At 38.7% G+C, this 12,333-nt stretch overlaps 1 protein-coding gene across 1 annotated transcript in view; it reads left to right on the top strand.

The window, feature by feature from the left end:
- OTC (ornithine transcarbamylase) overlaps nucleotides 1–12,333 on the top strand; it is a 97,512-nt gene that overhangs the window by 36,243 nt on the left and 48,936 nt on the right. The window contains exons 4-5 of the mRNA XM_055267892.1: nucleotides 5,569–5,707; nucleotides 8,069–8,150. Of these exons, the coding sequence (XP_055123867.1) occupies nucleotides 5,569–5,707; nucleotides 8,069–8,150 (221 nt within the window). The remainder of the gene's footprint in view (nucleotides 1–5,568; nucleotides 5,708–8,068; nucleotides 8,151–12,333) is intronic.

Consider the following 12,333-nt stretch of genomic DNA (forward strand, 5'->3'; position numbering starts at 1 on the left):
AAGCACTGTTCAAATTACTCTTGATAGAGTTTTTACAAGGCAATAAAGCACTATAATTCTTAATGCTCCTAATGTTTTAAATTACATTGTACTAAAAAATACATCAGTTTTACTATTTTTCACTTCCCTACACATTTATAACTGACAATAAAAGTTTTTAATGTTCTGACAATTTTTTAAAAGTCACAGAACAATTACAATTTTCCCACTAAATATTAAGGTTACTTTACATGGCTTCAGATTTAATGGCTATTCACAGTCCCACACACTACCATGCAAATTAAAAACGGCCTGTGTTTAAAAAAAAACAACTTTGGAGGACATTATGCTAAGTGAAATAAGCCATGAAGGACAAATACTATATGATTTCACTTATATAAGAATCAAAAATAGCCAAACTCATAGATTCTAATTTAAAACATCAGACAATACTGGTTGTCAGAAGTTGAGAGTGGGGGAAATGGGGAGTTTTTCTATGGATCTAAACTTTTGATTATTTTAGATGAATAAATTCGGGAGATCCGCTGTGCAACATAGTGCCTATGGTTAACAATATGGTGTTGTGCAGTTCAAAATTTGTTAGGAGACTAGATCTCATGTTAAGCATCCTTACTGCAAAACCAAACAGCAAACAAAAACACAAAGGGGCACAAGGAAACCCTGGGGTGGGGGAAGGTTATCTGCTAACATTTATTGGAGATGTGATTCGAGGGCAGCAAGAGTGAGGGCAGCATTATCAGCTGCTGCCATGGAAAGTCTAGAGTCAGAAAGAGAGATTTTTCCAATCACTTGTAGTCCAGGGAAATATATTGAAATAAAGTTTCTGTTCTATATACATTTGAAAATCAAAGGCCTTGACAAAAAGGAAAGGTTCAAGCAGGATGTTTGTGTGTTCTTTCTACCTTTATATTCAAATCTTCTGTCAGTGGAGAAATAGAAACAGCAGCATCTCACAATGCAAACCCACAGCAGAACATTAACCCTAACCCTAACTACAAGCTTAATTTCACCTTCAACTTAGAAACTTCTAAGTATGTAGGACAAAAGCTGAGGAAGCCCCAGAAACTTGTTACTTTCTCCAGTCTGTCTTCTACTGGGGATAATAAGAACTGGAAGTTGGAGCTTTTGGAGTAGTAAAAGGTAAGATATTGTTGGTCCTCCTCTTTCCTGTTTCCTTTTATGGAAATTGGGGAGAAAAAATTTAGTCCTTTGAAAAATTTTCATTTCCACTTCTATTTCTCTGAGATTCAACAAGAACAACACAATTCTAAGATCTATGACATTCTCTTAAATAAAGCCTGTAGTCTTGTGAGCATTCAGAAGTAAGAGGATACAACAAAATCCCGCAGAGGCTGAGAATAGGGGACGATATTGAATCCTTTAAGTATAGCAGTTTGGAGACTCAGCTTTTGTGGGCTCCAAAATAACCAGGAGTCTGAGCTTGAACTCAGGACAAAAAATTGAAGGCCTCAAAATTAGTTCATGAGTGGTTTTTCCTGTGGTTGATGGATGTGAGTTCAACAGCTATAGTGATGTTTCTCAAATTCTTTGAAACAGAGGGAGTGGGGTTTTCCAGCAAAGTATTCTTCCCCTTTTAAAATAATATTAGAGGAAGTCTTAAGCCAGGGAATATTAATGTGTTATTGTAAGACATGGAGTCAAGAAGGTTTATCTTCTGTAATTTTATGTTGCTTGGATCTTATTCCAGAAGAAAAATATTTTCAAATCTGCCCTAACTGTGAATTGAGAAATATTAAGCTGCCGTGCCTTCATTTCAGGCCATATATGTAAATCTGTTTTACAATCCCCAGAAGAAGATTTCAGTTGACCCTGAAAAATGCATGACTATTAGTCAGTGTTTACTCCTTAACATTATCAGTACTTGGTATTCCAAGTGTTGCTTAATATTATCACTGATTAATATTATCAGAAGAAAACACATAACCAAAATTTGTATGTAAATACAAATTTTCTGCCTAAATGCCTTGCTTCCAAAGTTATCAAATTGCTGACTATGATGGAGATCTTGGGCACAGTTGTGTAAGCATTTTACTAGGGTTTCAGTAGAAGGAAGAAAATGAAGGGTTCTCTAGAAACTTCTTTAGCCAGCAAAATGTCTTTGTATATCTACAAACTTATTTTTAAAATATTTGGTTCTTTGCCGGGCGTGGTGGCTCATGTGCTGTAATCCCAGCATGTTGGGAGGCCGAGGTGGGTGGATCACCTGAGGTCAGGAGTTCAAGACCAGCCTGGCCAACATGGTGAAACCCCGTCTCTACTAAAAATACAAAAATTAGCTGGGCGTGGTGGCACATGCCTGTAGTCCCAGCTACTCGGGAGGCTGAGGCAGGAAAATGTCCTGAACCTGGGAGGCAGAGGTTGCAGTGAGCCAAGATCACACCACTGCACTCCAGCCTGCGCGACAGAACTAAACTCCATCTCAATAAATAAATAAATAAATAAATAAATAAATAAATATAATAAAATATTTTATTCTTCTTCGTCTAAACTTTTTAAATTTTTATTTTCGTTTATGTTTTGTTATGTACATAATCTATTAGTATAGCAGCACATATAAACAAATAAAACATACATTATGAATCCATGTTTAAAAGTTTTTACTGTTAGAGGTACGTAATAAAAAGTTGAGGACCACTGCTTTAAAGTAATTTCCATTTGGAGAGCCCATGACTCACATATTTTTAAAAGTCAAAGACAATAATACATCTTTGAAATAGGAATGTTAACTAAAATTTTGTTTCTACATATAAGCTGAAAACAGTAATTTCTATTTGTAGTTGAATATGTCATTAATGTCTTAGATTAAATCAGTCAATTGGCTGGGTGCAGTGGCTCACACCTGTAATCCCAGCACTTTGGGAGGTTGAGGTGGGCAGATCACTTGTGCTCAGGAGTTCGAGCCGGGTGTGGTGGCAGGTGCCTGTAATCCCAGCTACTCAGGAGGCTGAGGCACGAGAATTGCTTCAACCCAGGAGGTGGAGGCTGCAATGAGCCGAGATTGCGTCACTGTACTCCAGCCTGGGCGACAGCAAGACTCCATCTCAAAAAAAAAAAAAAAAATTCAGTCAATCAACCGATTAGCCAACCAACCCACAAACTCTCAATCCTTATGGAAATTCTCTTCCTTACTAATTAGACCTCTGAAGGGCTCAGTCTCACAAAATGTCTACCGAAAAATATCTATTCACCCACTGAACATTAAATGAACCAATCAACTCTGCAAGAAACATATGTAGTGCAATATTCACTTGTCTAAGTTACTGACATCATGCAGCAAACAACAAATTGAGTGAATTTGTGCTTTTCCCACCTATAAGCTTATCACCATTGCAAAAAGGCCTCCATAAATCCCAACAGATGATTAACTCTTCATCCCAAGTAGCACAAGCTCTCTTGTTAGGTTAGAATTAAAGCATGATCATTTTGTGACAGTTATTTTACTTCTAGTGAAATTAATGTTTAGTACACGTGGTGAACCACAATTTGCCTTTGGCTATTTATAATTTCGAATGGTAGAAAATACCAATTATTGTTAAACACAGATAACATTGGGAATGATGAGAGAAAAATGATGCCCATTTTATAGAATGATTACTGCAAATAATTATTGTCATCACAATATAACAAAATGTTAAAATCGATCTTTTTCAGTTTTAGTTTCTGCCCAGGTCCAGTAGGTACTGATTCTTCCCTCATTCTAAAGTGAGATGCTAGACCACTAAAAATGGAATTGCAAAGGAAATAGACAAAATTCAGTTTGGAATCCCTTGGTTACCACCTTCAGCTTATAAAATGTGTTGCAGAAACCAAGAGAGGGGTTGGAAATTAGAAGATAATTTATAGAGAGTGTTTCTATTGTGTATCATGTGCCCCCTCCCCCACGAAGGGGATACTCTTCCTTCACTTCAAGTCCAAGAAAATGGCTCCACTAGGGCCCACAGTAAACTGATGTCAGGACCATCTGAGAAATTTAAAGTAAGAAAGACAGGCTAGTTAGCTGTTCTGATAGCAGAACAAGATGGAGTCTATACCAGGATGGACCTGACACTTGTTAGAGCAAAGAACATGGAGACCGTCCCATGAACCAATAGGGAATGAGAAAAAAAGACCTAGCATGGTATTGTTTCAGATCATGACCAAGAGACCTCCTGGAGGGGTGGGAGAAATCTCAGCAAAATAGAGGCTAGATGTGTTCCCTTGGATGCCAGAGGAAATGTAACTGTCTGCATCAAAGACTGCTATGAGAAATTCCTAATGATAAGGGGGGGGCTCCCCAAAGGACCTCCAAAAACACTCCACAAGAGAGTCAGGTGTTTGAGACACCTGCACCAATGCTAGATTGCTAGAGCAGAACCAGGCTTTTGCTGGCTCTTAACTCCTCACCTTCCCTTAGCTTCACTTAGAGGAACTGAAAGTAAGGAAACAGAGGAAATAGCACATTGGCCCCTCTTTCCCCATAGAGGAGGCCAGCTTTAATCAGGCATAAGCTGGAAGGGAAAAGGTGTTAACCTGCAGTAAATTTCTTAAGGTTTTTTTTAAATCACTATTATTATTATAATATTTTTGTTACATGTTATTTTACTGAGACTCTTTGAGGTAGTAAAATAAGCAGGGGGCTCTTTGTATTTTTCTGAGTTAGTAGAAAAGCTACAGCATCCATTGTGTTTTCATCCAGGGATAAAAAGAACAAGCTCCAAGAACAGATTTGAAGGGCAGTAGGGGGAAAATACGAAATTATTTTCTATTGTGCATTACAAATGCTGCTTGTACAGCCTAATGATTTTAATAATAATAGCTAAAAGTTATCAAATACTTATCATATTCCAGACAATGTCTGCTTTACATGTATTAAATAATTTTATCGTCACAACAACTCTGTAAGATTATTATAGTAATTTTCTAGGTGAGAAATTTAGAAGCAGGGAGTGGGTAAGTAAATTGCCCTAGGTTGTGTGACTAGTAAGTGACAAAACCACTCATGTGGCTATTTCAAGCAAATAAGAATTCAATCTCTTTTCACAAATTCTTTTTTTTTTCTGTCAAACATCCAAAATACTGGACATATAAAATATAAATCAAGGCCATATCAAATTTCAACGCATTAACACTTTGCAGAGACACATGAGGTTATATGTGGTTTGCTGTGCTTTATCAAGAATAAGAAGATAAAGCATTTGCTATGCTTTATCAAGAGGCCGAGGCGGGCAGATCACTTGAGCTCAGGAGTTCGAGACCAGCCTGGTCACCATGGAGAAACCCCATCTCTAGTAAAAATACAAAAATTAGCCAGGCTTGGTGGCATGTGCTTGTAGTTTCAGCTACTTGTGTGGCTGAGGCAGAAGAATCGCTTGAACCTGGGAGGCAGAGGCTGCAGTGAACTGAGATTGTGCCACACTCCAGCCTAGGCCACAGAGTGAGAACCTGTCTCAAAAAAAAAAAAAAAAAAAAGAGAAAAGAATGCTTTATCAACAATAAAACGATGAATCACCATAGTACATGGGTCTTTTCTGAAATACATATTTCTCCCTTTTAAATCTCTTTTTATAGGTGTGGACAACCACTACAAAATAAAGTGCAGCTGAAGGGCCGTGACCTTCTCACTCTAAAAAACTTTACCGGAGAAGAAATTAAATATATGCTATGGCTATCAGCAGATCTGAAATTTAGGATAAAACAGAAAGGAGAGGTATGTAACATTTTCTTTTTACGTTCCATTACTACCAGTCCGCCTTTTTAAAGGCAGCCTTCCCAAAGAAAGAGGGAAAAAAATACATTAAAATTCTCAAACAGTAGCTAAGTAATGAAACCTCACAGTCAAGGTAATTGATTATCATGGAGCATACAAGCATACAAACAAGCAGAAAAATCAGTTATTGAATGACAAGTCATTGCACTTTTTTCATGTGGAATGCTGAAATTCATTATCAACTGGATCGAACCTAAGAAATCATTTGTCTGAAAAGCGTTTATTTATTTATTTATTTATTTATTGAGATGGAGTCTTGCTCTGTTGCCCAGGCTGGAGTGCACTGGCGTGATCTTGGCTCACTGCAACTTCTGCCTCCCAGGTTCAAGCAATTCTCCTGCCTCAGCCTCCCAAGTAGCTGGGATTACAGGTGCATACCACCACACCTGGCTAATTTTTGTATTTTTAGTAGAGATGGAGTTTCACCATGTTGGCCAGGCTGGTCTCAAACTCTTGACCTCAAGTGATCCGCCCACCTTGACATCCCAAAGTGCTGGGATCACAGGCGTGAGCCACCGTGCCTGGCCAAGATTTTATTTTTATACCCCTTTTCTTTTCTCTGTGTATTTTCTATCAAGTCAAAAATGAAGGCCGGGCGCAGTGGCTCATGCCTGTAATCCCAGCACTTCGGGAGGCTGAGGCAGGCAAATCACCTGAGGTCGGGAGTTCGAGACCAGTCTGACCAACATGAAGAAACCCCGTCTCTACTAAAAATAAAAAATTAGCCGGGCGTGGTGGCACATGCCTGCAATTCCAGCTACTAGGGAGGCTGAGGCAGGAGAATTGCTTGAACCCGGGAGGCGGAGATTGCAGTGAGCCGAGATCGCGCCATTGCACTCCAGCCTGGGCAATAAGAGTGAAACTCCATCTAAACAAAAAGAAGATGATCCTTTTTTTCCCAGTGACAAATTTTAATTTTGGATGCATATCAGATATAGAATCATTAGGATAATGTCAAAAAATTCACAGTGATGTGACAGCATTTTAAAAAGCATTTAGATTAGCAAAGAAACAATTAATGGTATCCAGGTAGGAGAAGAGATGGGATATGGTTCTTAGCTATAAGCATAATTCTGCATTTTGAGCAATTTATCTTTGAAAGACAATTAATACAGTAGCTTCATTTAGACTGCTTAATTGTGACTGCATTTCGTATTCCAAGCTTGTTCAACCTTTTTAAAGAGTTGGTTTCAGGTTGAGAAAGTTTGACACGGCTTTGATTTTATCTAGTTGGCTGGCTGTCTAAGCTCCTAAGAAAAACTGAGGACAGGAGTGACCGCAACTGCTGTGGGTTGATGTTCCTATAAAACACCTGAAATAAGAGAAAAGGTCTCCCCAGGCCCAGGCCTATGTTCTTGACACTTCGTGGATGAGGGAGGTTAGCTGGCCGGAATCTATTTGTTCCAGAACTCCTTCTATCGGGAAGCCCATCTACAGAAGAGGAAGGAGGAAGCACCCCACCCCACATTCAGACTCTCCAGATTGTTTTCAAATGACTTCCAGAAGCAAAGTCTTTGTATTCCCATGAGGATGCATGACAAATGTGTAGCTAAAACACGAGGGCTTCATCATTGATCTAAGTGGAAGTTGTAGTGCCCCATGTTGTAACAGAGTAGCATTTTCCTAGCTGAGAAAACACCTCCAAACCAAACACCTTCGAGGTCATTGAAAACTGAATGGGGATTTCAATGGAGTTAAGTAAGAAGGTGGTTCCAGTATGAAATATTAATATATTTTGGAAAAAATTCACATGTTGAACCCAGAACAATTAATACTGCTTTCTAATTACATGTCAATAAGCTGTGGGAGTTACTGTTCTCTTCCCCCATTTGTATAGTACATAAAAAAACATTTTAAATTCACTTTTTTTTTTTGAGGTGGAATATTGCTCTGTCGCCCAGGCTGGAGTGCAGTGGCATGATCTTGGCTCACTGCAACCTCCATCTCCCAGGTTCAAGCAATTCTCCTGCCTCAGCCTCTCTAGTAGCTGGGATTACAGGCACCCACCACCACTCCCGGCTAATTTTTTTTTTTTTGGTATTTTGAGTAGAGATGAGGTTTTGCCATGTTGGCCAGGCTGGTCTCGAACTCCTGACCTCAGGTGATCCACCTGCCTCGGCCTCACAAAGTACTGGGATTACAGGCATGAGCCACCACACCTGGCCTAAATTCACTTTTTAAACAATATTTTAAACACTTGTTTGGGGGTAGTTATTACTTATTTTCTAATAAAGAATATGTTTTAAAACATAATTTATATATAAGATATATTTTAATTCTATTCTTGTCCTTGATTTATAGTATTTGCCTTTATTGCAAGGGAAGTCCTTAGGCATGATTTTTGAGAAAAGAAGTACTCGAACAAGATTGTCTACAGAAACAGGTAAGTCCATTGCCAAATTCACACTTGTGTTGAAGAGAGGGATCGAGGGTGAAGACTTTGGAGGGGTAACCCAGCGTGGTGATTTGTCTGCCTCTAGCAACCACAAAGAAAAAATCATTTTTACTGGGAGCAGCAGTGCAAGCCTGTGAATGAGATTTCCAGTTCTCATAAAAGCTGCAAGCAGAAAAATTAGCTTCATCTATAAGAATTCCATAAGGAACTGAGTAGAAGTTCCATATAACTCTTCATGTTCAGAAAAGAAATGTAGGTGGGCACACATTTTCAGGCCTCGAACTTACGTGGGTAAGAAATATGCCTATTTTTCTAGCACGTAAAGAACATTTCCTTGTGCGTCTCAATTCTGCTAGATGGTGGAAATTTAATCTTTGCAATGTTAGGCAATCCTCAGTTGTTTTATGGTTTATTTTGTCCATTTTGGGTCTCTTCTCCATTTCCCCACAGTCATGGTTAAATCATGGAGAGTATCTGAATGTCAAGACATGTAGGGGTATGGGGATCTGGTCCTTGCTCATTAGAACATCATCATCAAATATCCATGCTAGGTTCTGTTGGGACTTCTATATTCCCATTGGATCTTGGCTGTCTCCCACTTACTGCAAGGTTTGCTTCACTCTCATTGAAAACCCTCATATTGAGACAACCAAGTATAAAGGGGTCACTGGAGAACCTCCAACCGGCCTGCACATTGGGAGGAGTGCACACGGGGGTGAAGCCTCAGGAAGTTCACACCATTTGCAAGGGGAAGAGCTGGCCTCTCCTGTTTCGAGGTGGAAACTGGGATTCAATCTGAAAGGCGGGAAGACAACTAGCAGGACTCTTGCTCTGCTGAGAGTCCCTGTTTTCCTTTTCTTTTCTTTTCACCCGATAAACCCTGCTCTTCTCACCCTTCAAAGTGTCTGTGAGCCTAATATTTCATGGTTTTGTGACAAGGACTCCATTACAACAATGTATCTCTTGGTTTCATTCTCTCAACCTCTTAGCAGCTCTCCAAGACACATTAGGCACAGAGGTACTACAAGGCTGCCTCTACTCTATTGTTCCTGCCTCATGCTGGGTGCCAGGGAGCTCTATAACATTTACTGCCTTCTAGAGGTCTGTCTTAAAAGCAAGACAGGTTGTCCTCAGTTCTGGGATTCTCCAAACTCATGGAGCTTTCCAGCATGCTCCCCATCCTTCAGAAGTTGACCTGGGGAACACATAGCAGAGTACAGTGTCAAAGGTCCATCAATTTTTATTTCTGTTGCTTCTCCTCTCTTGCTTCTCTTCTTCTCCTTTCAGTTCCCAGTGTTGGAAGCCAGGAAATAAAGCAGGAGGAAAAACTGGCTCTGACTATCAATGGACTCTTCCAAATTGTGCCTAGAATTCTAGGCTGTTAAGGATATTTTTTTTCCTCAAGCTATTATCTCTGCAGTTTCAAAATGGACACTTTGAAACTCGTAAGCCACAAATTGCCTCTTTTCTTTCTCTCTACATTTCTGCTCTACTGGACTTCACTTGAATCAATAATATGACTACCCAAATGAGCAATCAGACAGAGTCAAGGAGGAAGTACCACAACCGAAAACATATTGGTTGATATTTCAAATAGATTATTCTACCTTACGAGTATCAGAGCTTTCTAGGGCTTAGAAGCAAACAACTATTACATGTGATTTTTACCTTGCAATGATCAATAATGAAGCTTACCAAATAAATATCAAAAAGAAAGTTCAGGGGGATTAAGCGACTTGCCAAATTCACTCAATTAATACAAATAGCACCAAGCTTCAGATCTGAAGCCCACTATTCTTACTAATGCACACTCCTTCCCCCTAAAGAGAAGGAAGGAGGAAGAGGGAAATATATAAAGTGCTAATCTTTAAAGCCCTAGGAAGAAAACAGATAAGAACATTTTGCTCTTTAAAGCTGGCTGCTATAAGAGATCATGTTGATATCTGACAGATGGTAGGGAAAAAATGAATAAACCAGTCAGCAATTCTCAAATTCTGCTCCCTTTCAACAGTAGTATTCCATGAGTTGGGTAGAATTTTATTTTATTTCATTTTATCTTGTATATATATATATTTGTTTTTACCATTAGTACTTAAGAGAAGTGGTCTTTTTTGAAGTCACCAAAATAATTGATTAATACATAGAAATTTCTCAAATTTAAGTTTTTTTAAAAGGGATTTTGCTGAGTTCATGGCATTTCTATGACTTTTCCCTGTTCAAATGTTATGTTTGAAACCAGAATATTTCTGAATAAATGATTGGTTTCACCATTTATAATAATGTGGTAGTTAATCTATTAATAAAAATGAGAGTGACAATTTAATAAGTTTTTGGAGGCAGACCCTGTGCCAGGTGTTCTACATTAATTATGTGTGTTATCTCACTTAATCCTCATGACAACTCTGTGAGAGCAAGACCATTCAGGAAAACAGGCTGAAATGGGGCCAGCAAATGGCTCAAAGGCACGTAGCTAATAAATGGCAGATCCAGGATTGGAAGCTATTACTAAATATATATTTTTAAATACCTAATTTAATAAACTAAATCTATTGATTTAATTTAATTATATGGCATGTAATAGTCATGTTTTATTCTAGTAAAATTGTTTCTACCAGTGGCATTAAGCATTTTGTTAAGTGATGGTTTTCTATAAAGAAATCCTTAGAAACCTGCCCCAAATTGTCAATAATAACAACAAATACATGAAGCAAGGAGCGTATGACTGTTAAAACTTATAGTTCATGGAGCATTTGTCATTATCCTCAATAATTGCATATGGCATCCTGCCAAACTCAACAGTAGAATCACTCAAAGCGAGTAGAAACAGTAAACCCCTATCAAAATCATGACAGAACATTCCTATTGTGTGTATGTGCATCTTAACAGTTGTCCTTTGGTACAATTTTTCAACAAGTACCACCTGTTACTTTGGTGCTTAGAATTAAAATAGGTGTAATTATAACTGCCACTGCCCTAAATCTGTGCCAGCCCGTGAGATGATCCTCACAGGACAGTCCTTGGCAATTCTGTTCCAAGTCTGAGTTTCAGAGCTACATTCACATTCCTACTTATCTCAGGAGACAGAATCAAATTCTCCACCCAACTCTTACCATAGTAATTGTTTATGTAACATGTTTATTAAAGTGTAACACACAAACAGAAAAGTGCACGAATCATTAAGTGTATAGATTGATGAATTCTTACAGTGAACAAACCATTGTAACTAACATGCAGATAGAGAAACAGAATGGTAGTAGCCCCCAGAAACTTCCCACTACCCTTCATTTCCTTCCAGTCACTACTCCTCATCCACCCAAGGGTGACTATTATCCTGGCTTTTAACATCACAGATTCATTTTGCCTATTTTTGAACTTTATATAAATGGGATCATTCAGCATGCGCTCTTTTGTGTCTGACTTCGTTCGCTCAACATTGTGAGATGTATCGACGTAGCTGTGTGTAGTTGTAGATCATTCATGCCTCATCCACTCTTTGCGTGTGCCTGCCTGGCAAACCAGACAATTCTCCTATGAGTCTACCAATGATTATATTCTTTTATAGCAAATGAATTGAGCTGATAGACAGATACATTTATTAATCTCAGTAAATGCAGTAGCTGATAAAAGATGCAAAAGGCATTCTAAGAGATGGTTCTTTTCATTATTTAACATTGGTATTTCACTTTCAAGGTGAAATAGAAACTGGTGTTTTAACAGCTGTTTCAAAATCATCATCTGTACAAAGATGCCAATATAAAAATTGTGATACTATTCTGCAATTATAAAAGCCAAGCACAGAGAGGTTAATAACTGCCTTAGTTCTACCAGCAAGGGTTCTCAGATCCCTTATATTTCCAAGGAATGAATTCTATTTATACTCTTTTTTCCAAAGCAGGCAGGGATCTATGGGGAAGTGAAAGAGCAAGATAAGATTTACTTTTATTTTCCCAAACAGAAATTAAGAAATTAGCAGAAGAGGCTGGGCACGGTGGTTCATGCCTGTAATCCCAGCACTTTGGGAGTCCGAGGTGGGCGGATCACGAGGTCAGGATATCGAGACCATCCTGGCTAACACAGTGAAACCCCATCTCTACTAAAAATACAAAAAATTATCCAGGCATGGTGGTGGGCGCCTGTAGTCCCAGCCACTCGAGAGGCTGAGGCAAGAGAA

The sequence above is a fragment of the Symphalangus syndactylus genome, chromosome X (assembly GCF_028878055.3).
Source record: "Symphalangus syndactylus isolate Jambi chromosome X, NHGRI_mSymSyn1-v2.1_pri, whole genome shotgun sequence".
NCBI classification, from domain to species: Eukaryota; Metazoa; Chordata; class Mammalia; order Primates; family Hylobatidae; genus Symphalangus; species Symphalangus syndactylus.